This window comes from Canis aureus, chromosome 5, assembly GCF_053574225.1.
Source record: "Canis aureus isolate CA01 chromosome 5, VMU_Caureus_v.1.0, whole genome shotgun sequence".
NCBI lineage: Eukaryota > Metazoa > Chordata > Mammalia > Carnivora > Canidae > Canis > Canis aureus.
In genome coordinates, this window is record NC_135615.1 from 59,174,541 (window position 1) to 59,201,784 (window position 27,244).

Consider the following 27,244-nt stretch of genomic DNA (forward strand, 5'->3'; position numbering starts at 1 on the left):
AACTTTGAAGAGAGAATGTACACCTGTTTGAAATCTAAGTATGATAGTCCAGGAACATACTTGTTCTGAAATGTCACTGTGGGCTCCCAAAGCGAAGGTTCCAAAGGAGTCCATTTGTTATTAAAGAAATGGGGTTCAGATGAAAGAAAAGCTTTTCCATGAGCACTGAGTTTGTTACCCATGGTGCTCAAAATTATTTCAGAAAGAAAGTTGGAAAAAATTAGAGCAGCTTCAAAGGTGGGTTTGAAGCTTGCATAACACTTCAGTGGATGATCAGTTGTTTCGTATCCTTTGGCAGTAAAAGTTTGTCAGATGCAGTCGATACAGTGAACCAGTAGTAGCCAGAAGGTTCATCGATGCTTATCCAATAGAAAAAGTGAAATTGGGAGCAGTAGAAGAGTACATGTCTAATCACTACAGTTAATAATTGGAACAAACCATCTTAGTGTCTGGTTTAGCAGCCTAACTTTGATAAAGATACACCTTTTGTTGTCTCTTCAGTGGAGACACGGTAATGAGTGTAAGTTGGCTAAATTCTCCTTTATAATGTTTTATAGGATGCACTTAAAAAGGGGGGTAATTCTTAGTCTGTGAAGGGTCCCCATTGTTGCCAGATCGTTTAATGTGTGTGCATGTCATTTAGTGAAATGTTAAATTAATAATTAATAATTAATATAAGCACTTTTGCATATACAAGATTTCCAGTGTGGCCATTTGCAGAGGCTCCGTGAAAAAGGATATATTGAAAAACTGTTTTTGTGTTTTAAGGGTAGAGTTGAGGCAGCTGTGTCCCTGTTTCGTATGAAGGGTCAGGCTTACATCGTCTGAAAATCACTTCTCAAAAAAGTGACCAGCTCCGTTCTGTTCCTCAGTACCATCCAAGCCTAGTGATGAAGATGCAGAGTTGCAGTAGAGAGAAATAGGCAGAGTTATCTGTGCCATCAGAGGCACTGGGGTGAGAAGTGAGAAATTGATACTGGAGATGTGGAGTTTGACTCCCTTCTTCCCCAAATGTGAATTGGACCTGAAAAGTCACATGGTCTTTTTTTCCTCCCCCCTTTACAAGCATGAATATTTAACAAAACATTCCCTTCCGAGAAGTTACCTGGGGAAGCCGTGTGACTTTTTTTTTTCTTTATAAGTAAACATAAATGTTTGTTGTTGGTTTTTTGTTGTTGTTGTTTTTTAAGATTTTACTTATTCATGAGAGACACAGAGAGGCAGAGACATAGGCAGAGGGAGAAGCAGGTTCCCTGTGTGGAGCCCGACACAAAGTAAGCAAAGGCATAAATTGAAATTAGGAATATCCATATTCCACGGCTGTGCTTTTGAAAGAATGAACTGCTGACTCCAGAACAATTTCAGAAAAATAACTGAACTTTTATGCCGTAGCAACATTTTTAGAATAAGTGTATAACTTCCTATGGTCTTTTTTGGAGGAATGGCCTTTAGGTATAGGAGTGAGAGTATGTTCATGCAAGAGAACATTGCATTGCTCTTTAGACTTCTGTGTAGAGGTCTTCATGGCATCATTCCTCTAAAGATTCACTGGATATGTTTAGGGAACCCAACATGGAAGCCAAAGGTTATTTTTACAGACAAGAAACCTAGGCACCCGGGGATCCCTGGGTGGCGCAGCGGTTTGGCGCCTGCCTTTGGCCCAGGGCGCGATCCTGGAGACCTGGGATCGAATCCCACATCGGGCTCCCGTTGCATGGAGCCTGCTTCTCCCTCTGCCTGTGTCTCTGCCTCTCTCTCTCTCTGTAACTATCATAAATAAATTTAAAAAAAAATTAAAAAAAAAAAAAAGAAACCTAGGCACCGGAAACCTTACTTGATAACCACTATGTCCAAATGACCCTTAGCTAGAACACCTGTTTCCCATCCCCCCACCCCGACCCCATTTTAGAATTGGTTTGTAAGATGTTCCAAATAAGTTCCTGTGTTCTGGAATAAGACTTGAGAGGTTCCTTCGAAGCTCTAGTTAATGAAGTGTTTCTTGTATCTTTTCCATACAAGTTCTTTTCAGGCTGCAGCCTGAACCAACTCATTGCTGCTGATGAAAACCACCTTCACTTTTCTTCTTTTCAAAGCCCTGTGGCATTTCTCCCCAGATTTTGTCCTAGCTGAAGGATGGGGTGAGAAACTGCTGATGGTATTGTGGTTGTCTCATTTTCACAGGCTGAATTAAAGTAGATTAAAATTACTTTTTTTTTTTTTTTTTTTAATGGACAGGGTCTTGATCCCAAGTTGTGTGTGCCCCTACTCAGAGAAGTTATAACTGTCATCTGCTGTTAATGGTGTTTGGTCATAGGAAATTAGGTCCTTAACAGAGTACCAGCTGCTCATAATTGAGAGGAATCTAGAGAAAACTTCCTCTTCATAAAAGGCCTACTGTACTTCAACTGCAGGAAGGAAATGAATGTTAATGTCTACACGGTGACCAAGATAGAGGGTATATTCCATGAGGGTGGTATGTCTTCCCTTTTGGTCAATAACGTTTTCCTTTAGTTCTTTCCAATAAATGAGGATGGTCAGATGGTGGTGAATGGCCCCAGAGGAGTTCTGTCATTTAATTAGCATCAGTAGATTTTTTTTTAGTATTTTTTTTTTTTTTTTTGGTCAAAACATATTGGAGCCCTTAAGAGGTTTTAGGAATTTAGAAGTTGGTGGGCACAATTTCTTGATATGAAATCAAAATTGATATTGATATTCAAGAAATATTGAATTCAATTCAAAATGATTTTCAAGAAATCTCTTGAAGTGAAATTCTGAGGTTAAAATCTTAAAATGTTCCAATCAATAGGAAGGTTATGTATTTTTTGGCAGAAATTGTTTTGAGGAGAAAAGGGAGGAGGGTAGGTGGTAAGGGTTAACGTTGGAGGGCAGAAAGCCCCTGAAATGCCGAAAGTTTCATCTTTTGATTTTGAAAAATCCGTTTCTCAGTTCCCTTGTAGTACCTCATTAGAAGGTACGTGCAGAAATAAAAGCACTTTTCCATTTTGAACAACTGGTAGCATTTTGTGGGCACCATCTATGTGTGGATTTCAGCCCTTCTTGGGATCCTTCAAGTTAAAACTGCTATTTCCTGTATAGAAGTTAGGAGCAATACCACTTTTAAATAAACATGATGTTTTAAACCCATGCTGCACCAACTTGGAAATTTTCATATAAAAGAATAAGTTGGTAGTCTGTTGGTAGTCTTATTTAAAGAGTTGGGCAAATCCATTTTTCCCCCAGAGGTTAAATCTCAAGATTAATGCAAAGAATGGTGTTACTACAAGTTTACTTTTTAAGTGTGCTTAACATATTTGTAGATATTTCTAAAATTCTGTGCTATGAGGCAGTAGTATTAGAAGAATGGGAGGCATACCGATCACCTATCTCGTGGGGTTGTTTCCTAGTGAGCAGACGATTGTCTAGTAGGTTCTATCAAAATGATGTCTGCTCCATGCTGGTGCGGGCTTGCTCCTTTATTTCTGCTTTCTCTGGTGGGTAGGTTTTTGCCCTCCATGTACTTTGTTAGGCAAGTGTACCAAAACATCTTCCTGAAGCAAGACATTAGTATTATCTAAAGTTTTTGTGATTTTTGAGTCCCACAAATATGGCAAAAAGTAGTTAAAATGGTATTATTAAAGTGTTCGTAACATCAAAAAGTATATAAATTTTAAAAATTATGTGAGAGGGACGCCTGGATGGCTCAGTGGTTGAGCGTCTGCCTTTGGCTCAGGATCTGGGGGTCCTGGGATCGGGTCCTGCATTGGGCTCCCAGCAGGCACCCTGCTTCTCACTCTGCCTCTGCTTCTGTCTCTCTCTCTCTCTCATGAATAAATAAAATATTTTTTTAAAAAATTATGTGAGAACTAGTCAGTGATGAGGGTTTAAGTTGTTTTGTTTTGTTTTACTTAGCATAAGCAAGCATGAGCAAGTAGAGAGGTAAAGGGAGAGGGAGAAAGGGAATCTCTAGCTGACTCCATGCTGAGTGCGGAGCCTGACTTCGGGCTCAAGATCATGACCTGAGCTGAAACCAGGAGTTGGCCGCCCAGATGATTAAGCCACCCAGGGGGCCCTAATCAGTGCTGCTCCCAGTATTGTGATTGTAGGGTCTGAGCTTGAGAGTACAGTGAAACAGAATCACGAAATAAGGGAGCAGAGAATCCAAATCCTTGTTGCAGATAAACTGAGACCCAGAGCATACAGTTTGCTCAGGATCAGGTGGCTAGGGGGTAGAAGCACTAGGGTCCTCTGTCCCTATCATGGAGTCTTAGAGATGTGAGGAGCAATTAGGACCTTTGCTGCATATTTGACTTCTTGAGGTGTTGAACTGTACTGGGAAGATGGATAAACACTCATTAGAAGTCAAATGAATTTGTTTCTAATGATTTGGGGGAGTTATTCTTCTGGAAGTTAAATGCTTGACTTGGAGGTTGCTAGACAGAGTGAGGTTAATGCATAAATGAAAAATGTTACTTTGCTCTCTTGGTTTGAAGCCACCATAACCAGTGTGTTTATACTTTTTTTTAACACATACAGTTTCCTTATGATGACTTGCCAGATTTGGGGGCTAACAGCTTTATCCCTTTAATATATTTGGGTTTGTTGGAGAGTGAGCCTTGTATAAAAAGAATATCTTGACATAGAGTACCCATTTTCATGTGTACAGCATGGCTCTAGATAATTTGTAAAGCCTTATTCTAGCATCTGCCACCTCATGATGAGGTTAATATAGTAGTTAAGACACATTGTAAATGGAGGTCAGAAGACTTGGGTTCTAGAACCAACCTCCTCATTTATACCTACTTGATTCTATTTTCTTACCTGTAAAATGCATATATGTTTTGTGTGAAACTCACGGGATTGTTAGGAGAATTAAATGAGATCTGGGGAGGGTAGGTAAATGACAGTGTTTTAGTGATCTACACAGTGCTGCTTTCCCAAAAGTGGCCCTGAAGGTAGACTGCCTGCATTCAGATGTTCATTCCCAACACTGAGAAGCTCTGTGACCTTGAGCAGTTACTTAAACTCTGCCTCAGTATCCTCATGTAAAATCGTGCCAATAGTATTCCTCTCAGAGTACTATTTTTTTTTTAAAGATTTTATTTATTTATTCATGAGAAACAGAGAGAGGCAGAGACACAGGCAGAGGGAGAAGCAGGCTCCATGCATGGAGCCCGACGTGGGACTCGATCCTGGGTCTCCAAGATCACGCCCTGGGCTGAAGGCAGTGCCAAACTGCTGAGCCACCCAGGCTGCCCTCTTAGAATACTATTAAAAGTGGATTAAATATGCCTAAAATTGTGCCTAGCGCTTAGCAATAAAGCATTGTTCTAATAATATTACAGTTGGGCCATGTGAATGATTTCATAGGGCAAAACTAGTAGCAGAAAGGACTATATACCATTCTCTTGATGAGACTCAAAAGGCCTGATGTATGCCTTTTTTAAATTAAGAAGAAACAACACAAAAATTCTGAGAGTAACCAGTCTCATGGATTGATAACATAATTGGAAAGATGGGACTTGAACGATTAAGGGAAAAGTTGCTGTGAAGAAATGACATTGCTCAGGGATGCCTAGGTGGCTTAGCAGTTGGGCCTCTCTGCCTTTCGCTCAGGTTGTGATCCTGGGGTCCTGGGATTGAGTCCCCCATCGGGCTCCCTGCAGGGAGCCTGCTTCTCCCTCTGCCTGTTTGTCTATCTCTCTCCATGTTTCTCGTGAATAGATAAATAAGATCTTAAAAAAAAGAAAGAACAGCTCAGATGCTCAGATGATGTTTGTATTTGGGTCAGTTGCAGGGGATTTGAGAGATGCTCCCAAGGTAGTCAAATGCTGTCATCCAGGCTGAACTTTTCTGCCTTACTCTGTTCTTCATCCCTGGCAGCCAGTGTTCATTGTGATTGTTTACTGCAGGTGATGACATTAATCTCTCAGTTGTTGCTGTGGCACTGAAATAAAAGTTATTTACAGGTTTGAAAGTTCTGAGCTATCTTCCCACTTGTCTTGAATTTATTGATTCAGTTGTGCTTAGAAAGAAATTAAAATGCTTGCCCATTAGCATTTGCTGGGAGTTATTGAGGTCCTAATTCTTACGGCCTGTGTATACATTAGTTCACAAATTGAATCACAACTGAATGTTAGCAGTTGAAATCATGCTCAGATCTGGCTTTTTAAAATCAGCCATAAGTAAATAGAACAGCTCACTGACTTCATTAACTAAGCAGCCCATTGCTAAATTTGTCTTTTAAATTTTTTAATGTTGGTCAATAGGGAGAAAGAAGTGGTATCTTACTCTTGGATTACATTGAATAGGGTTGTCCTCAGTAGCTGGGACTCTCCACCATGTGGGCAGAAACCTTTAAGAAAGTTCCTTCCTTCTACTCCCTCTCTCTTTCTTTTTCTTTCTCTTTCTCTCTTGTTTTTTCCTTTCCTCCCTCCCTCCCTCCCTTTCCTTCCTTTCCTGAGCTCATGCACAAAAAATTTCAAATTGAGTTTTTTCCTTTTAAACATTCCCTCTAGGTGTGTGCCAAAATTCATTTATTATTGAAACTTGATTTAATACTTTAATTTCTTAAAATTTTTTTTATCTACTAGACTTTGTAAAAAAAATGGTGAAGGGATTGGGAGGCCGTTAAGCTGATGGATTTCGAATCTTTTAATCAGATATTCTCTCAATTGGAGTAAATTAACCTTAGGTGGGAGAGACTTTGTCTAGCAGGATGAAATGATGAGACTGTGATGGAAGTGAGCATTTTCTCCATGTAGCTGTGGGTAGATGAAGGCAGACACTGGGCTACAGGTATAAAGCAGAATATTTTTGTAAAATCCGTGATCTATTTTCCATAGGATGCCAAGGGTCTTCCTTCATAATTTCTAACATTTTCCCATTCTGTTTACAACCTTAAAATGATTACTTTCAATTCCCTGGGAGCTCATTGGTTTTTTAGCTTCTGGGGCATCTCCCGGGTTCAGATAAACAAGCTTGAGGCTAAAGGGAGTTAGTTACCTGTAACCTGGTTCCTGTAGAGAATAGATGTCCATGCTTTGGAGGGGTGTCCTGGGCCGTAGGTCACTTTCCTTTTTTACAAGCTCTGGGTCTTTTGTCAGGATGTAAGGACTTCAGGTGCTCTGTGAGACCATTGTGCCAGTTCAGAATGGCCCTGCTGTCGCAGTCTCTGAGAAAGTTGTTGGACAGGTGACAGTTGGGCAGCAAAATATGCTCACTTGCTCCATAAGTTACCTTAGGACATAATGAAAGATACCTTAATCTCAGTGGCATTGTCCAGGAACAGTGTGCCTGCGTGACCTGTTACTGACTACAGGAGAGCAAAGCAAGGCTTTACATGGGGCATTGTCATAAAGGCAACTTATTTAATGGGTTACCCCTTACTAATTCACTGTTAGAGGGAGAGGAAGGGTTTTAGTGTATACAGATCTCTGGCTGTGGTGTATTTTTTCCTGTGTGATCAGTCTCAGATCTGTAACTGCTTTCCAGGAGTGGATGACAACTCTCAAATTTTTTTACATTGAATATACTGGTAGCAGTGTCTGAATTTAATAGATAAGATAGCCAGCTTTTATTTTTCTTTTAACTTTGTGACGTAATTTCAGATTTAAAGAAAAGTTTCAAGAATTCCCATATATCTTTCACTCAGATTTCTCAAATGTTAATTAACATTTGCTTAATGCTTCTGTCTTATATATATATGTATAAATACACATATATGTATATACATATATAATTATGTGCTTGAGAATTAATCGCAGTAATCTTTACTGTAGTGTACATTTCCTAAAAACAAGGACAATTCTTATGTAATCCCACAGTGCCACAATAAAAAATCAGAAATCAGCATTGATACAATGCTGTTAACTATTCTACAGCCATTGTTCTCATTTGCCAGTTGTCCATATGATGTCCTTTATAGCAAAAGAAAATCCCAGGTCATGTGTTACATTCAGTTGCCATTTCTTTTTAATCTGGAACAGTTGTTTCATCTGTTTCATGACTGGCATTTTTGAAGCTTATTTTGTAATACGTCCTTCTCTGGATGTTTTTTTGATCAAGTTGTACATCATGTTTGAGTGATTTATTTCCCCAAAGTATTGAGCTCCCTAAATATGAAAAAAGGGAATCGGTATGATTCCTTAGTGGAATTGGGAGAGAGACACATTAGCCAGATCTACTCTCCTGGGAACCCTGACAAAGGGGACATGAGTGTGGCAGCTGGCTTGGAAGAATACAGCTAGATTCCAGTCGGTCAAGCACCCAGTTAGAGGTGATGCAGGTGCTCTGTGTTTCATAATCTCCCTCTGTTTTATTACTGTTTAAAGCTGTAGCTTAGTGACCAACAAGAGATGACAGTTTCTCTGGCATACGTATACATCTCTTCCCTCCCACCACCACATGCACGCAGGCTTTTCAAATCTTATTTCATTGCCAACCCATTGGACTCTCTTTGCCTATGCTATCAGAATAGTGTCTAGTACCCAGTGATAGAATACTCCTTTTCCTTAGTTCCCTTTCTCTCATAGCCACACTTGGGAAGTGAGAGCACCATGGGCAAGAGAGAGGCTGCAAAGTTATTGTCTAGATCTAGATTGTGCCCCTGCTCTTCACTGTCAGCTGTGGGACCTTGGGCAAATGGTTCAACTAGGCTGAGTCTACTACAGAGGAATTTTGTGGTTTATTACTAACTAAAAATATGAAAATAATAAAGCTCACATTTATTAAGTGCTTACCATGTGCCAATCAAATGTTCTAAGTGCTTTGTCATACATAGCTGATTGTGATGTGTCTCTTATTCCAGAATTACATTCTTCAGATTCTTTAAGACAAGAAATAGCACATATAATGCTTGTATTTCTGATTGAGAGCTTTAGTTTTTCTGTCCAGATGAGGTTAGCAGGTAGCAATTTCCAATCAGTACTGTATCAGAGATCAGTTTTCTCCTCTGCTGATCCATCATCTCTTTCTTTAGAAGTGGGATCTGTTGGGTAGTTTATTGGCTCTGTGCTGATTTCAGATTCTAGATGTTGAGGAAATGGGAGTGGCAACAGGAAATAGGAGCCAGCAGCTGGGAAACAAGTTTGTAACTTGATGTCAATAAACTGGTCTTTGCTCCTGGAAGACAAAATTACATGTAACTCATTGGAAGAGCAGGTGTCTCACCATTTTGTTTCAGTTTTTCTATTCACAAGTGCATGATATACAGCTGTTCAGAGCTATAACTGCACATTCCATTTGGCAGTTATCTAGAAAGCATTTTATTTTTAAAGTAAGACATGGGTGTTCAAAATTTGTAAGTGTCCTAAATGTAACTACCTAAAGATCTGACACATATGCTATATGAGTCTGTATTTAACTTAATCTCAAACATTCTCAAGGACAGGCCCCATTTTATCTTGATTTCTCTTTTCTGATTTAGACATTCTAACATAACACGGTGTGCAAGATAGTGCAGTATCCACTTGATTAGCTGACATTGTTTTAAGGTTTTATTTATTAACTTCAAAAGGAATCTCACTTCCAATTGCTCTTGTGTATTTAAGCCAGTGAAGAAAAAGAAGATAAAACGAGAGGTTAAGATTCTGGAGAACCTTCGTGGTGGAACAAATATCATTAAGCTGATTGACACTGTGAAGGACCCTGTGGTAGGTGCCTGGTGGTTGGGGAAGATGGAGAGAGTGGATGAGTGAGTGAGTATGTGTGTGCAAGACACAGAATGTCAAAATAATGAGCAACATCATTACATAGTGGGAATGATTGTGTTTGTCTTTACTCCTGAGTAGTTCTGAAAACCAGAAAAAATCATGATGGCCCAGTGATAAAAGTAGCCACCACCACTTTTATAGAACCTAAAAGTGTATATAGAAAAATCCCTGTCCCCAGTTTATTACCTCGTTCTGATTCAGCCCACAAATGTTCGCTGAACGTCATCTTTAAGCCCCTATTTTTCTCCTAATTTTGAAAGCTTATTATCGCCACTTAGCCTTATTTTGCTTCACTTAAGCCTGACACTTGAAAGTCTGACTTTACAGAAGGAAATAACCAAATATCTCCACGTGGATACCTGGCAGAGAGATCACAGCCCCACTGACCCACTAAGGAAGGCATCTTGCTGTTTCTCATACTAGGCTTTAATTCATGGTGTCACATTGTATATACTGATACAACTAAACTGTTTTTGTTAAAAATGCTTACTTTGTAGCCATTTGAGATGTGTTTGGTTTTGTTTTCTCTTCTTGAGTAACTTAACCTGATGTTTATGATTAGCTAAAGTTTTTATGTACCACCTCCCATCCCATTTCTGTCCTTCACCTGTTCTACCTCACCTGTTTTCCTGTCCTCCCATGATAGCTTTTTGTGTAAGAGGTAGGTCTTTGATTCTGTCTGCTGAAGACATTCTAAAGAAACGATGTACTAGCTGACATGCATTGAAAGCTTACTATGTACAGGCCCTGTTGTGGACCTCACAACCATCCTTAGCAATCCACTGGAGTAAGTACTGTTGTTGGCCAAAATGTGATACTGTACAGATAAGAAAACTGAAGGCTATGAAGGTTCAGTAATTTGTTCAAGATTGTACAGTATCATCAAATTGAAGAATAAGACTGAGAAGAATGGTTATATATTAGATTCTAGCTAATTGGCATTAAAAATATATCAGCCTGATTAGCTCGGATTGACTTTAGAGTGACTAGCTCTGGACTCCATAATCTTTGAAATTGGCCTGCAGTGTGAGCCAGTACATACTATTGTTGGATGAGGAGCCTCTTCATTTTGCCTTTTTTTTTTTTTTTTTAAGTTAATAGGACTTAAGTGATAACTTGTCTTAACTTTGTTGCCTTAGGCATGTGTGTGTTTTATAGACTATATAACACAAGTAAATCCGTGGATGAGAACCAAGGTGTGGGGAGCCCTCATCCCCAAAACTTAAGGAAATGGGCTTGCTCCCAGGCAGTAGAGCGATCTGGTGGTCTTGAAACCCTGTCACCTTTAGGCTAGTGAGGAACCCTTTGACCGGGGCTGCCGCGACTGCTGCTTGTTCTGACAAAGACCGGTGTGCATGTACTGTGGCCTGTTAACTAGGTAACTTTCACCTGCTTCCTTGAGCAAAACTTCCCAGCCTTAAAGATTTCCAAGGTGATTTTCTTTCTCTGACCTGTTAAACCCCTGCTTCTCCCCCAATTGTGGAAGCTTATTACTGCTAATGAGCATTTTTATCTTACTTAAGTAAATCTGACATTTGAAAAATTTGTACAAGGAAATAAATATTGGACATTTTGTACTCATTGCATTAAAGATTGTAGCACTTTAGAAATAGTTGGTTATGTATGATTTTGGTGGGGTGGGAACATATCTACTTTGTAAATTGAGACATTCTCTAAGGGTGTCTAGCCAAGGCAATAATTTCACATTATAGCTTACTGATAATCATAGATATTTTCCTTTTGGATCCTGAAAAGGCCTCTGATAGATTCCCAAGACCTATGATAATTTTGTAAAATGCATCTGGCTTGCTAAACCAAGGTGAAAACATGTCACTCCTTTTGTGGTTGGCAGACTGGAACACTGCAGAGTATAAATCTGCACATAATGTGCCAGGCCCACTGACAGGTTAGTCAGAGAATACATTTCCTTCAAAACAAAACAAAAAACACTTGTGAAAAATGTCAACCATTTACAGAAGTAAAGTGAATGATATAATGAACCTCCCTGCACACATCACTCAACTTTAGCAGTGCCTCAACTTGTTGCCAAATTTGTTTCCTCTCCCTACCACCCACTTTCCCACCACTGCCATCCCCACTTATTTCAAAGCAAATTCCAGTCACCTAGTCTTGAGAAGATACTTAATAGGCTCTCCAAGATGAGTATATCCCTTTTTCATTTAAGTGGGATTGGGGATGGATTGGTACAACAGAGGCAAAGGACTTTATTGTTTGAATACTTATAAGGCATTACTATTCTCTCTTGCAGTCAAAGACACCAGCTTTGGTATTTGAATATATCAATAATACAGATTTTAAGGTGCGTATATGCTTTTTCTTTCTGGCATGGGTTAATTGGGGGATGGGCAGGTGGTGATAGTACACTCAGAACAGGAGGGGACCAGGAAAAATCATTGGTGAGAGTGGGAAGCAACAGATCGGATTCCTTACAGCATGAGTATAGGATGCAGAAAGTGGGTTGGGTTCTTGTATTTGGTGAAATTACTCATCACCCTTTGCCTTGCTTACCTGAGGAATAACTACTGGGCTGGGTCTAAACTAATGCCTCATCTGTAACACTCCTGTTTTGGACAACATAGTTTTAGGCAGATACTTGATTTGCATAGGAATCTTCCATTGCTGATAGGAAGCAATAAAGGGATACAGGGCCTGTGTGAAAAGAAACAGTACATGGGATTCAAGCTATGAGTGTGTGTGTGTCTATTAACACTAAACAAAGCAAGGGACACTGAAGAGCTAGTTAAGTGTCACTGCACTTTAGAAAAGCCCTATCCTAGGTATTTACATTTCTTATAAATGCATTATAAATTAATCCATATTAATTTAGATTTAAAATATGCTTCTAAAAGGATGGTTTTAAGCTGGTTTTTCATGAGTTTGTATTGTTCAGACACTACAACCTTAACTTCTGGTAAGGTCTCTGGGGCCAGGCATCCTGGACATGGTAGAGCATAATAATATATGAAAACCAGTATAAACAGTAAGGAGGGCGCTCGATGGGGTGAGCTCTGGGTGTTCTACTATGTATAGGTTGGCAAATTGAATTTAAATAAAATATTTTTTAAAAAAGAAAACCAATATAAAAACAATTGTGGTGTTGAGTTTGAGAAGAGTTGTGAGACCTTTTAGATGATAATACTCTGTCAGTGAATAAAAGGCTTGTGATTTTGTTGTGATGGAAGTTAGGGCCAAAACCAAATCTGTAGTTGAAAGATGCTAGTATTGAGAATGAAACTTTGGGATAGAAATAAGAGCTTCATCTCACCTTTAATATTTCTCAGGTGACCACTCTAAAAACAACTCTAAGGTTTATTAGTAGAAAATAAGTAAACACAGATATTACAATTTATGAAACAATAAGCAAATTTTACATACAGTACAGCTTTTCGATATATAACAAGTTTCCTTGTTAATGTGTCTCAAAGGTGAAGTTAATAGTGAGCTCATAGCAGTAGAACATAAATGTTTTTTCATCAGCCTAGCAGTGCTTAGCTAGTGCTGATACAAACATCTGATCCCACTTTTGCAACTAATGACCCAATGTATCAAGGTGTAGGTACATGAGTGGGAATGTGTATTTCTTAATGAAACCAAACATTTTCCTAAATGCCAAAAGTTTAAAAGCTGGCCTTAATGAAACTTGTTGGAGAAATGCCTGAATTTTAAATGCTCCTGCCTCCTTTTTTCTTTTTTCCTTTTTTTTAAATTTTTTTATTTTTTAAGATTTTTTAATTTATTTTTTCATGAGACACAGAGAGAGAGGCAGAGAAACAGGCTCCATGCAGGGAGCCCAACACGGGACTCGATCCCAGGTCTCTAGGATCACGTCCTGGGCTGAAGGCAGCACTAAACCACTGAGTCACCTGGCTGCCTTCCTTTTTTGTTATTTTGGTTTTTTGGTTTTTTTTTTAAGATTTTATTTATTCATGAGAGACACAGAGAGAGAGGCAGAGACATAGGCAGAGGGAGAAGCAAGCTCCATGCAGGGAGCCTGATGTGGGACTGGATCCCAGAACCCCGGAATCACGACCTGAGCCCAAAGGCAGATGCTCAACCACTGAGCCACCCAGGCACCCATGCTCTTGCCTCCTTAATGAATTTTTACCAGTTGTCTGGCCACACATATAAAATTTTCACTTCAGCATTTTGTATTTCTTAAATTGATGGGTATCCTGTTGATGTAACAGCAGGCAACAGTTCAGCAGGAATTTTTAACTCCCTGGACAAATCTTACTTCTTTTTTTTTTTTTTTTTTTTTTTTTTTTTTAATTTTATTTATTTATGATAGTCACATAGAGAGAGAGAGAGAGAGAGAGGCAGAGACACAGGCAGAGGGAGAAGCAGGCTCCATGCACCGGGAGCCCGACGTGGGATTCAATCCCGGGTCTCCAGGATCGCGCCCTGGGCCAAAGGCAGGCGCCAAACCGCTGCGCCACCCAGGGATCCCACAAATCTTACTTCTAATACATCTTAACTCTCAAAGGAATGCCTTAATGGCACACATTCTTCTCTAGGAGCTTCCTTTAAAGAGGTCATGGAAAATTAATGTTTTTGAGCCATGCATATCTGAAAACATTTTTATTTTATCTTTCCAGTTAACATACTGGCCGTGGCATAGAATTCTGGATTGTAACTAATAATTTTCTCAAAATTTTGAAGAGCTTTTTCCAGTATTACCACTGAAGCCATTCTGGCTTCACCTTACGTGATCTGATTTTGGTTTTGGTTTTTTCTTTTGAAAGCTTTTAGGATTTTCTCTTCAGTCACAGTCTGAAATTTCACAATGATGTTCCTTCGAATGGGTCACTTTTATCTTTTGTTCTGGACACTTGCTGGGCCTTTTCAATCTAGAAATTCATGTCCTTCTATTTTGGAACAATATTTTTAACATTCTTTGATTTCCTTCCTTTCTTCGTTGTTCTCGCTTTCTAGAACTCCTTCAAATGTTAGATTTCATCTCAGCTCTGTTCTGTTCTCTGAACTTTTAAAGGTAGTATCCTGTTCTTTGATGTAATTTCTATTTTTTCACTGAGAATGTGTGGGTTCCCCCCCCCATGATGTTTTCTTCAATTTCTTAAATTCCTTTTTTGTGTGTTCTTGTTTTTTGTCTCTGTCACACTTGTCTGATATGTCATGGTTTTTGACTGTCTACTCTTATAGAGTCATGAAATTACTGATGACTGCTTGTCAGCTCCTGTGTAGAGCTTGCAAGCCTGGCTGTGGGCCTCCTGGCCTCCAGCAGGGGAGCGCTATGGGGAATGTTACGTATACTTTCTCATAATTCCCCTTTTCAGTGTGGTGGTTTTAAGCCTATTTTCCTGTTTTCAGCTGAATCTGTTTACTCTTTCATTGATACCCAGGGTCACTGATTCCTGAGCCTTCCTATGGTTCTTCCATGTGAGGTTGTCTGGTTCTGGATTCCCTCTACTCTTTTTGGTCTGCTGTGTCAGTTGGACATTTTGATCTAGCTTCAAAATGTCATTGTAGGGCAGCCCGAGTGGCTCAGTGGTTTAGCACCACCTTCAGCCCAGGGCGTGATCCAGGAGACCCAAGATAGAGTTCCGCGTTGGGCTCCCTGCATGGTGCCTGCTTCTCCCTCTGCCTGTGTCTCTGCCTCTCTCTCTCTCTCTCTCTCTGTGTGACTATCATAAATAAAAAATAAAAATTAAAAAAAAAAAATAGAGATTATCTAGATATCTTTAGGGAGGGAAGGGAGACTTTGGACTATCCTTTTCAGAATGTACACACATATAAATGAAAGGTTTATTCTGGTTTTCTGTCTCTTCTTGAGTCTTTTTGGATGGTATCTATTTCTAAAGTTGTCCACTTTTTTTCTTATTTAAGATTTTATTTATTTATTTGAGAGAGCATGAGTTAGGAGAAGAGAAGAAGTGGCATTCAGAGGCATCATGTGCCTGTTGGGAGAAGAGGGAGACGAAGCCAGAGGTGTGTAGTCCTCCTGAGAAGCAGACTCTGCTGATCTGGGAGCCCTGATGTGGAGCTCAATCCCAGGACCCTGGGATCATGACCTGAGCTAAAGGCAGATGCTTAACCCACTGAGCCACCCAAGTACCCCTAAAGTTGTCCACTTTCAATCTTACTTAAAACTGTTAATAGAATTCTCTTAGAGCTCAGAGACTTTAATATGTTTGTAATTACGTTTTCTTTTAAAGATTTTGTTTATTTGACAGAGCACAGAGGAAGACTGAGAGGGAGACGACTCCCTGCTAAGCAGGGAGCCTGATGTGGGGCTCAATCCCAGGACCCTGGGACATGACCTGAGCTGAAGACAAATGTTTAACCGATTGAACCACCCAGGCACCTCTTTCTTTACATTTTTAACATTATTTGTACCTTTTCTCTCTTTTTAAAAATTACCAGTGTTGCTAGAGATCTCAATAGTAGTTTCAAAGAAACAGCTTTTGGGTTTGTTTTTTTTCTTAATTTTTTTTTAATTTAAATTCAGTTTGCCAACTTAGAGTATGACACCCAGTGCTCACCCCATCAAGTGCCCTCCTCAGTGCCCGTCACCCAGCTACCCCATCCCCCTACCCACCTCCCTTTCTGCAACCATTTGTTTCCCAGAGTTAGGAGTCTTTCTTGGTTTGTCTCCCTCTTCTCATTTTCCCCTCCTTTTCCTTATAACTTTTGTTTTTTTTTTTTTTGTTTTTTTTTTTATAACTTTTGGTTTTATTAAATGTTTTTTTTTTTTTCTATTTCCTTGCTTCTATTTTCTTTCTTCCTCCCTTCTTTGTTCCTTTTAACTCTTTTCTTTCTTGGGTTTTCATTGTTTTCCCCCTAACTTCTTGAGTCAAAGTCTGCTCATTTCAAGTGTTTCTGTCTTTCTTGATTAATGGTAAGTGGGCTTTAAATCTGTGCTTACTCCAAGGACCATCTTAGCTACATTCTGTGCTTATGAAATTCACTTCTGTATAGGTTTCAAATCAGACATTAAATTTCCAGGGGGCACCCGAGTCAGTCAGTTGAGCATTAAACTCTTGGTTTCAGCTCGGGTCATGATCTCAGAGTTGTGGGATTGAGCCCTGTGGGCCCCTCGCTCAGTGTGGTATCTACTTCTTTCTTTCCCCTCTCCCTCTGCAACTCCACCTGCACGAATGGGCTTGCATGCACACATACTCTTTCTCAAATAAATAAATCTTCATTTTTTTTAAAAAAAATCTTCATTTTAAAGTTGTACAAATTCCAAACTCATGAATTTGGGGTTTTCTCCTCAAACTACGTACTTTGAAATCTTTTAAACCTACTGAAAATTGGAAGGAGTAGCACAATTAATACTCTCATGTTTTTCTCTTAGATTTACTGGTTGATAGTATCTACCATATTTGCAGTTCTCTTCCTTCCCTTACCCTCCCTTCTTTTTTTTTTTTTTTTCCCTTCTTTATCTTTTTATTGAAATCTTCTCAAAGTAAGTTGTAGGCATCTTGATATTTCACTCCTAAATATGCTAGCACTAGAACTAAGTAGGACCTTTTCCACTTGCCAGTACTATTAGGACACTTGGAATTCAATACTTACACAATAATGCTATCTGATACACAGTAGAGTCCATATTTAAGAGTTTCCTAGTAATTATTGTCCTAGGAATGTCCTTCATAGAAGCTGTATAATTGTGAATAATATGAGGGAGGATCCACATGGTTTTTTAACAAAGATAGTCTTTTGTTGTTAATTCCTAATTTGGCTGCACTGTGTTTAGAGGAACATGACCTATATAATGTTGGTTATTTGGACTTTGTTGGCGATTGCTTTGCGACTTTAGTGCATGGCCATTTTTTTACATCAAGCTTGTAATTTAGTTCAGATCTTCTGTGGCCTTATCGTTTTTCCCCTTCATACTTCATTTTATGGTAGAGGTACTGGTTTGGTCAATTTCTCCTTGAAATAGTTATGCTTTATATGTGTCAAAGCAATCATAACAGATACATAGTGACACTCAGGAAAAAAAAAAAAAAAAAGACAAAACTTCCAAACAAAGGAATAGGAAAAGCCAGTCTCTAAAAGTTGGAATAAACAGTTATAGAAAACTCCACAAACTTGACATTTTCTCAGGGAAATTAATGTAGAGTTTATGGCAGAAAAGGTTTCTTCTCAGTTTTCTTTCCCTTTGGAAGAGTATAAATGAAAATGAATAGACATTTTAAGCAAAGTATATCATCTGGACATTTTAAAGATTGATAAGGTACCCTGAGTAGAGTCCATTTGAGAAGATAGTAGACCCAAGTTGCTCTGTGGAGAATTTCTGAATCCCTCCTATAGAGGTGGGCCTTGACTAGCTGATGTCCTAAGGCCTTGTTAATGCTGTTTGAGTTTGATGTGGAGATCTTCTAAGATGTTTTTGGGTGATTAATAATAACTTTGATTTGCTTGATTAATGATTTTTTCTACTTCCTTAAATTTCTAAAAATATTGACCTTGATTTTATTCTGGATCTTGCGGTTATGCGTAATGCCAGAACTGGTGATAACTGCATTAAGCATCTTTGACTTTATATCCCACTCCCCCCCAGTTTTTCTTCTCCCTACGTGGGGACCACTGGGATTTCTGGATACAGACCAAGCTGTGTGTGTAAGGGAATCTGCAAGCTCTGTGTGCAGGGTGAGAGTTAGCTGTGTTGGTGATTCCCACATATGGCTTGCTGAGATGTGTAGTCCTCCTGAATGAGTTCTCAGGGATGGGGCCTGAGGAACCTATAGCTGACTGGTATGCTGAAATATACCTGCAGTCAGAGGACCAACAGGTATACAGCAAGAGCGAGGCCCACGTGAGGCCATTCTATTCTGGGTGGTAGTTTGAGACCAAAGAGGTTCTGAGGCCATTGATCAGATTGCCTTTTTTCCCATTGTCCTCAGACTTTCTGAGATTAATAAAAAGTCCCAGAAAATTTCCACCTTGGGCCTTTTGAGTAGTCCTAGAGTAGGCCTGGTTTCTAAGAAAATGCCAGTGTGTTTGAGGCTTTGAGACCAAACAAGGATTGATGATTGGTTTCTTCCTCAGCACCTTTGTAATCTTCTGGGAAGCATAGGCTTGTTTTTGATAAGTCACTTATTTCATGAAAACACAAGCAAAGCTAATTTCCTGCCAACATTTCACAGTCGGTTGGTTAACAATGTTCTCCACATAGCTGGCCAAGAAGAATGGAAGAAAAGTGTGGTTCTTGTGAAATTTCCCTTTATAACTTGTCATGGACTCTTTAACACTTGTGTTTCCTGGAAGACAGTTTTAATTTTGTTCCATTGACTCGTGAACATCTTCAAAGGCAAATATTTATCGACTGCCTTCTGGGTACCGCCATTCATGGGTGAGGTATATATACAGCATGTACTACTCTGCTGTTGTGTTACCCAAATACTTAGAATATGGACCAGGTTGTATGGTGGCCCCTACCATACTTGAGGGAGGAAAAGCAAAGATCTTGAGTTAGTAAGCTGGTGACTACCACCAGCCACAGCACCTATTTTTTCCCCATGAGGTGTGTGCCTGATGTGCCAGGACACTAGCATGGGACTTGGGATGCAGGCAGAGTGGAGCGGCCTCTTGTTGCACACAGCCAAGTGCCTGAGTGGGGAACATTAACTCCAGGGACACCCCCCGAGGACAGTAAATAGCAAGAGAGTTCAGATAAGGAAGGGGGACCACCATCAGCTCTCTTGACTTAACAGGCTAAGGGAGAGGGATGATGTGTTCTAGGTTTGGAAAGAGGTAGGGACCCGGAAAAGAAAGAACAGAGGAGGCAAGCAGGTTTATTTGGCCAGAGTTGGAGACCCCCTGGGGGCAACAGTGGGAACAGAGCCACAAAAGTAGATGAAGCCAGACTGTGGACCTTGACGAGTCCTGAATTTTAGGCCCAGGAGGTAAAATGTTCTAGATGTAGTTTGGTCTCCTTCCCAGAGCTCCTAAGAGATGGGAGTGAATGTCAGCCTATCATTTGGGACTTCATAATGTATTAGGCCTGACCACTGTATTCATTTAGTGTTTTATATTACATAACATTGAGGTTGGTTGGAGTAGCTAGAAATATTATATTGGCAATCCAAGGACGTTTTGTGTTCTGTCTTAACACCATTTACACAGATGCCTGGTATGGATACCACATGATAGGAGAGGAAAACCTTCCACAGATAAAAGTCCAAATTATAAAATACTGCATATTTGTTCTCTGTAAGTGAAATATTCCAACCCTCTGAGGGTTAGGAAATGCTTGCTTCACTGTCATGTGCCTGTATATTGACTTGAGGTTAAACTTGGCACAGTGTCTAGGAGTGATGTCCTTAATCCTCGGAGGAGGAGCTGATTTGACACCCAGAGATAGTATCTTCAGCTCGTGTCTGTACATATGGGTTGTTGGTATGCCGGCTGAGAAATCTTCCTTGCCATGCGGAGCCAAGCTGGAGGACAGAATACTTGGGTGTTTGGCTGTTCTGAAGTTGAATCCACTCCTGAGCCAGAGTGGTGCTGTGCTAGTGCCATCTGTGCAGTTCCCCCTAAGCCAGGTTAGCCTCCCATAGCAGGGCAGCTCCCAGGCACCACCGGTGTTTGATCCGCACGTTCTCATGCTCTGTGCTGGCTGCTGCCTGAGGTTGAAGAAATCAAATACTCTTACCAAGCCAGAGGGAGAATTACTCTTCTCAATGGAAAATTTGAGGAGGAAGCTAAATCCTGGTGTTCTTAGAGGATGTTAAATTTGGCAAATTGTTTATCTTTCTGAACAGGTGATGTAGTTACATGGATCTAGAATATAAAATGGTACACAATGAAAAATTTCCTTTATTTCCCCGTGTGCCAGCTGTCCATCCCCCACACGCATATATGCAAAATCACCCACATATTAATGTCCATATATCATTATAAATACAAACAAGTTGGGATGTGTAGTTTTACTTCCTCCTTACACAGATACAATTGTATATGCTGATCAGAGCTCCTTAGAGAGCTTCCCTCTTACTGCCTGAGTCTTCAGTAAAGAAACAAAGGATGTTTTAAAAAGTGTACTGATTTTCTAGAAGGTGCTGCTTTGGACTGATGGGGAAACATATACTTGGAATTGATTACTAAAAATAATAGTATAGTTTCTGATGAAGGTTTGTGATGACTTTAATGAACCTGGATGTATTAATGCTACTCTGCCTCTTAAAAATTGAAATTAAAAAAACAAAACTCCCTAGTGGGTATGTCTGTGTCCCAGTATGAGAACTGTTTGCATGTCCTTTTGACCTGGAATCATTTTCAGTGCCTATGTCTATTCTTTTTTTCTGTAACATCTCACTCTTGTACTCCTTTCTTAAGTCTCTTACCATCTGCCAGAACCAAGCAGGTGGACTGTCTTGCCACTTTTTACCACGTGGGCCAATGAAGTTCTTCAGGTTCTGCTCTGCACTCAGAACTTAGTTCTCTGACGGACACTGCTGCTCCAGTGGATTACTTTGTTTGAAGTATAGTAAGAATATGAGGACAATTTGACAACTTGGGCTTTATCTCCATAATAATGTAATTTAGGGTGTTGAAATGATGGAGCATTGAACAAGTTTTTAGAAGATCCACAGTGAATTAAGTGTTTCTCTCCCTTGGAGTTCCACACACACCCCACCCCACACACAAAAAAAACTAAAGTATTATACCCTCATCTTTGGTCTTTGTCTCATTTGTTCCAGATCAAGTGGTAAAAAGTCCTGGGGTTCTTCAGTGACTTAAGCAGTAAAGTTTACAGAGAATTATGGCCAATATTTGGGATGACAAAATGATGAGACTAAATTAACTTTCTGCTATCTGAAATGTGTTTCAGCAACTTTACCAGATCCTGACAGACTTCGATATCCGGTTTTATATGTATGAGCTACTTAAGGTAAGTGGCATTCAGAGGCAGTGAATCTTTTCAGGTGTATTCATCAAAGGAGACTTTTTTTTTTTTTTATGATTTCAGTTAGCCAACACATAGCACGTCATTAGTTTCAGATGTAGTGTTCAGTAGTTTATCAGTCACATGTAACAAACACCCAGTGCTCATCACGTCAGGTGCCCTCCTCAATGCCTGTCACCCAGTTATTCCATCCTCCCTCCCACTTCCCAAGAAGTTTTTGAGAGGACAAAGAGAACTCAGGTTCTCTCTTGACACTTACAGAATTTAGTGAGATGGTTTTGTTTTGTTTTGTTTTGTTTGTTTTTTTAGTAGGCTCCACACCCAACGTGGGGCTTGAAATCATGACCCTGAGATCTGGAGTCGCAGGCTCTACCGACGGAGCCATCCAGGTGCCCCGAGGGTTTATTTTTGTTTTTGTTTTAACTTCCATTGCGATCTCTGTTGTGGGATTTTTACGTAGAAACTTTCCTGTGGAACAGTCAGGAGATACCAAGAACATGCCAAAAATCAGAACTTCCTTCTTCATAGTTCTTGTTGGCCTTCGGATTTTCTTTTTGCTGCTTACTTAATGCTATCAATTTTTACTGTGTAACAGATCACCCAGAACTTAACAATTTTTTAAAAATTATGTACTATTTCTCATAATTCTGTGGGATTAGCTGGGTGAGTCTTTTGACTGGTGCACATTGGTCCCAAATGGCCTCATTCACATATCTGGAATGGCAACTGGAATAGCTGAAGGCTCTTTCTATGGGGGTTAGTCTAAGCTACTTCCTCCTGTGGTGGCCTCAGGGTTCCTAGTAGCATGAGAGGGTGAAGTTAAATGTGTAAGTGCTTTTCGAGCGTCTACTTGTGTCATGTCTCTTAATGCCCTGTTGACCAAAGCAGATCCTGGCCATACCTAGATTCAAAGGGTGGGGAAGTAGACTTCACTTTTTAATGGGCCAGAGCATTGAAGTCCCAGTAGAAAGGGACACGCATACTGGGTAGGCAGGCATTTGCAATCTCCTTTCTCTTGTCATCACTCATAATCCCCTTCCCAGCCTATCCTCTAGCCCTGACTGACCTAGACATGCAAGGAGAGGTGATGGGTGGCCCTTTTAGGACACTTAGTAATCCCAAGATGGAAATTTTGAAGCATTACTGGTTGGTGGAGGAATGACCTTTTTTTAGTTTGTCTAGGTACACACTTAGGTAAAGAATTCTGGGACACCTGGGTGGCTCAGGGGTTAAGCCCGTGCCTTCAGCCCAGGGCACGATCCTGGAGTCCTGGGATCAAGTCCCACATTGGCTCCCTACATGGAGCCTGCTTCTCCCTCTGCCTTGTCTCTACGTGTGTGTGTGTGTCATGAATAAATAATTAAAATATTTTAAAAAAACACACTTAGGTAAAGAATTCTAAAAAGGCTTGTAAATTGGAATAGACCAATGGCTCCTAAGTTGTTTTGAGTCTAGATCACTAAGAATCTAATGAGAACTTTTAAACTCCCCCCCCTCCCCACCAAAATGCATGTATAAATACACAGTATTACATAAAGTTTTATGGGGTGTGGGGATCTCAATTTAAGAACCTCTGAAAGATAGAGATAATTAAGTTATTGGCATTATTGAAGAAAATTGCCAAGATGGAGATTGGATGGGATTGTGAACAATTACTTGAACAAAATCCCAAGTTTAATTAAGGCTTAGTTTTAGGGAATGGGAGTTTGAAGAACTAGCCCTGTACGGTGAATGTATTTTCTTAGAAGCACTTAGACAAACCTCTTATCATTAGTACCAAGGTGGTAGATTTAAGAGTCCACTCTTAAAACTAATGGGTCTTTCTTTTGTCAATAAGGTCAGAAACATTTGAAGGTAGAGCTTGGTGTATTACATCTTTCTGCATGTCCTTTCCATGCCAGAATTGAAGATGTCGGTGGAGAAGAGGTTATTAGTGGTGGTGTGGTCTTGTGAGCTGTCAGGCTAGCTCCTTCCCTGGGGGTGCTTTCCAGAGAACCCCATGCATTCACCCAATGAGAGCCGCAATCTAAATCTCACAGTGGGTTATTTTTAAGTAAGGTGTTAAGATTTTGTGTTTTTAACTTACCACACCAAAGATGAAGATTTATAATCTTGCACAGTTGTCCTTAGGTCAAGTAAAGACATCCCGATGACACAAGTCTCCACAGGCTGGTCATTCAGACAGTCCTTTGTGTCTGATATCCCTTCTGCTTTCTGGAGGTAGCGGCCAGGCAGGCAGTAAGGACATTCTTTCTGCTAATGAGGCACAGGACCCCAGATGAAGCTTGAAAAATGTCTTTCATGCCTAATGATCAGATAATGCCAGATTTTGAAAGTGAAATAGCTCCCCCAAGGAATTTAAAAGCATGTCAGTGACTCCACAGGGAGTCTGACTAGTGAACTTGGCACAAGAATGAATTCCCTTCCTCTACTTGTTCAGCCTCTGCTCAGGTATTTCTCACACCCCAGGTATTATGGTCCTTATTAGTTCATTCCTTTGGACAAAGACTAGGCAAAATAACAGAATTGACACTTGCCAGATTTTCTCTTTGGGGGAACTAGATGAGGAAGAGGAAATCTGGGATCCCTGGGTGGCGCAGCGGTTTAGCGCCTGCCTTTGGCCCAGGGCGCGATCCTGGAGACCCGGGATCGAATCCCACATTGGGCTCCTGGTGCATGGAGCCTGCTTCTCCCTCTGCCTATGTCTCCGCCTCTCTCTCTCTCTCTCTCTCAATGTGTGACTATCATAAATAAATAAAAAATTAAAAAAAAAAAAAAAGGAAGAGGAAATCTTCAGCTTCACTGAAACAGTGGAAGAAACTGAGGCCAGAGGGCTGTGAAGTGGTTGTTGGGTGCCTGTGCTCAGGTCCAGGGAACTCTGTCCTCAGGAGCCCTGGTTTCCTAAGATACTGCCACAAAGCCGTTGTGGAATCTTGCTATACCTGTTGTTGCAAAACAAAACAGAGAAAAATTACATTGAAGTAGAACTTCCATAAATGAATAAATCTTAAGTGTACAGGTTTTTGGGTTTTTACATAAGTGGAACCTTCACCCAGATCTACATAGTACTATGCTGTCCAGTACAGTAGCTGTTGCCCACAGGCACAGCTATTTAAGTTTTAATTAAAATTTGAAATTCCTTTCCTTTATCTCAGTAGCCACATTTCAGATGTGCGGTGGCCTCGTGTGGCTAGTGGCTACCATATTGGACAGGCAGATATAGAATATTTCTATCATCACTGAAAGTTCTGTTGAACAGGGCTGGCAGAGAAAAAAGAATACCCCAGAAGGCTGTCCTGTGCCCCTTCTCTTCCGGATCTCCTTTTCTGAAGATAATATTCTCAATTCTACCACCAGTTTAGTTTTGCATGTTTTTTACCTTCATATAAAAAGCATCGCGCACTGTTTACTTTTTTGTGTCTGGGGAAAAGCAAAATTTGTTTATTCCTGGATTTGCTGATCTTGGGGATCATTCTTGGACCCAGTCCAGTGGTTTTCAACCAAGTCAAATTGACAAAATATGGAACCATTTTTGGTTGTCACAATTTGGAGGAGTGCAGCTGGCATCTGGTGAGAAGAGCCCAGGGATTCTTTTAAACACCCTGCAGCTCCCCACAGCAAAGAATTATCTGGTCCAAAATATCAGCACAGCTGAGGTTGAAAAACCCTGATCTTGTCCTGTGGAAAACTTCCCTAAAACCACTCAGTGCCAAGCACATAGTAGGAACCACAAGATGGTGAGTTGCTGTTTTGTTACTCAAGAAGAAAATCATGGCACTCAGGTAGGCTTCAGTGCTTTTTAAGACAAGCCATAGGGCCTAATTTAAAATTTATGGGAAAAGTTACTGTGTTCAAAAAAGGAGAAATAGAAGCAAATTTTTGTATTCTCTAAAACCACCCAAAGAAACAATGAGTAAAAGATTTGAATCAGTATTTGTCCAGAGAAGATACAGCATGACCACTAACACCCAAAAAGATGTCAACCTGATCCCTGAGTAAGGAAATATAATTCAAATCCACATGAGATCCCACTTCAGACTGGCCAGAACAACGATAATCACAAAGATGAAGCAGTGACAAGTGTTGACGAGGATGTGGAGAAACTGAACCTTCATACATTACCAGTGGGAATGTAAACTGGAGCAGGCACTTTGGAGAACAATTAGGCAGACTCTTAAAAAGTTTGATGTAAACTAACATAAAACTCAGCATTTCCACCCTCAGGAATCTGCATGAGAGAAATGAAAGCCTGTGTCCTCTCAAAGGCCTGTATATGAATATTCATAAGCAGCCTTATTCATAATAGCCCCAAACTGGAAACAGCCCAGATATCCATCAACTAGTACATCCATACAGTGGAATGCTACTCAGGAAGAAAAACGTAACACAGATGAATCTCAGTGACATAATGCTGAGGGAAAGAAGATAGAGTACTGGGCAGACCCAATGGCACAGTGGGTTTAGCGCCGCCTACAGCCCAGGGTGTGATCCTGGAGACCCGGTATCGAGTTCCTGCTTTTCCCTCTGCCTGTGACTCTGCCTCTCTCTCTCTTTCTCTCTGAGTAAATAAAATCTTTAAAAAAAAAAAAAAAGAGTACTGTATATTGTACCATTCCACTTTACAATTGTCCAGAAAAGGCAGATCAGTAGCAATGGCAAGTTTGTGGTTACTGCTGAGGTAGGGGGCAAATGGGAATGGTGACCAATCCCAGGCAAGCTGCTGGGGATTTTTGGGATGATGGCAGAAGTTTCAAGACTGGATTGTGGTGCCAGTCGCACAATTCTATGAATGTGCTCAAAAAACTCATTGGCTTATACACTTAAAATCTTACCTGTATATCCTCTATCTTCTAGGAAGCAATATCTTCCCTTAGAGGAAAAATAGAATCCTTAAAGGCCAGTTGGCTTAAGGATTATTTGTAAAAGAAAATACTAATACTAGAATACTTGTTTTTGTTTGTTTTTTTTTGTTTTTTGTTTTTAATTTATTTTTTATTGGTGTTCAATTTACTAACATACAGAATAACCCCCAGTGCCCGTCACCCATTCACTCCCACCCCCGCCCTCCTCCCCTTCTACCACCCCTAGTTCGTTTCCCAGAGTTAGCAGTCTTTACGTTCTGTCTCCCTTTCTGATATTTCCCACACATTTCTTCTCCCTTCCCTTATATTCCCTTTCACTATTATTTATATTCCCCAAATGAATGAGAACATATAATGTTTGTCCTTCTCCGACTGACTTACTTCACTCAGCTAGAATACTTGTTAATCCCAAAAGTCCACAGTGGGCACTTGTCTAGAAGACAAACCATGTCAGATGTCACAGTTTGTCATTCCCATTTGAATCACTATGAGAGGGGACTCTAGTGAGTTTCCCAGGACTGGTTTTAAACCCTTTGAGTTAGACCAATAGATTAATGTATGATTCCTAAGTCAAAGTGACTAGTAAAGTGTTACTTACTAACTGCAAGTAGCAAGAGTGTCCAGAGAAGTGTCTCCTATCTTCCCTCCTTAACGCAGCCCCTTTTCTGCCGGCTGCCAGCATAGTGTGCACAGAGCACTAGGGGTACCATCTGAGGCATGGTTATTGTCCTCTGTCGCAGCAGTAAGCTGACCCTTGGGAGATTGTATTCACGTGA

The 27,244-nt window shown here is 40.2% G+C and overlaps 1 protein-coding gene and 1 long non-coding RNA gene across 12 annotated transcripts in view; one reads left to right on the forward strand and one right to left on the reverse strand.

The window, feature by feature from the left end:
• The window catches only part of CSNK2A2 (casein kinase 2 alpha 2), an 80,175-nt gene that overhangs the window by 39,177 nt on the left and 13,754 nt on the right, over positions 1-27,244 (forward strand). For 4 of the 10 annotated variants that reach the window (XR_013380119.1, XM_077898257.1, XM_077898259.1 and 1 more), the window contains 3 exons: positions 9,549-9,650; positions 11,980-12,030; positions 21,532-21,591. Coding sequence is in view for 9 of the 10 variants with exons in the window: in XM_077898257.1 (XP_077754383.1) it covers positions 9,549-9,650; positions 11,980-12,030; positions 21,532-21,591 (213 nt within the window). In the remaining variant the exon portion in view is untranslated. Of the gene's footprint in view, positions 1-9,081; positions 9,160-9,548; positions 9,651-11,979; positions 12,031-21,531; positions 21,592-27,244 lie in introns of those variants that run through there. The other 6 variants (XM_077898262.1, XM_077898263.1, XM_077898264.1 and 3 more) reach the window with 4 other exon arrangements.
• LOC144314292 (uncharacterized) lies at positions 5,758-8,867 on the reverse strand. Of its 2 annotated transcripts, XR_013380121.1 has the most exons (4): positions 8,739-8,754; positions 8,022-8,111; positions 7,003-7,236; positions 5,758-5,944 (listed from the first exon to the last, which is right to left on the reverse strand). It is a non-coding gene; the product is annotated as an uncharacterized LOC144314292 (long non-coding RNA). The 2 variants fall into 2 exon arrangements; XR_013380120.1 differs by lacking the exon at positions 8,022-8,111 and having other exon boundaries at positions 8,739-8,867.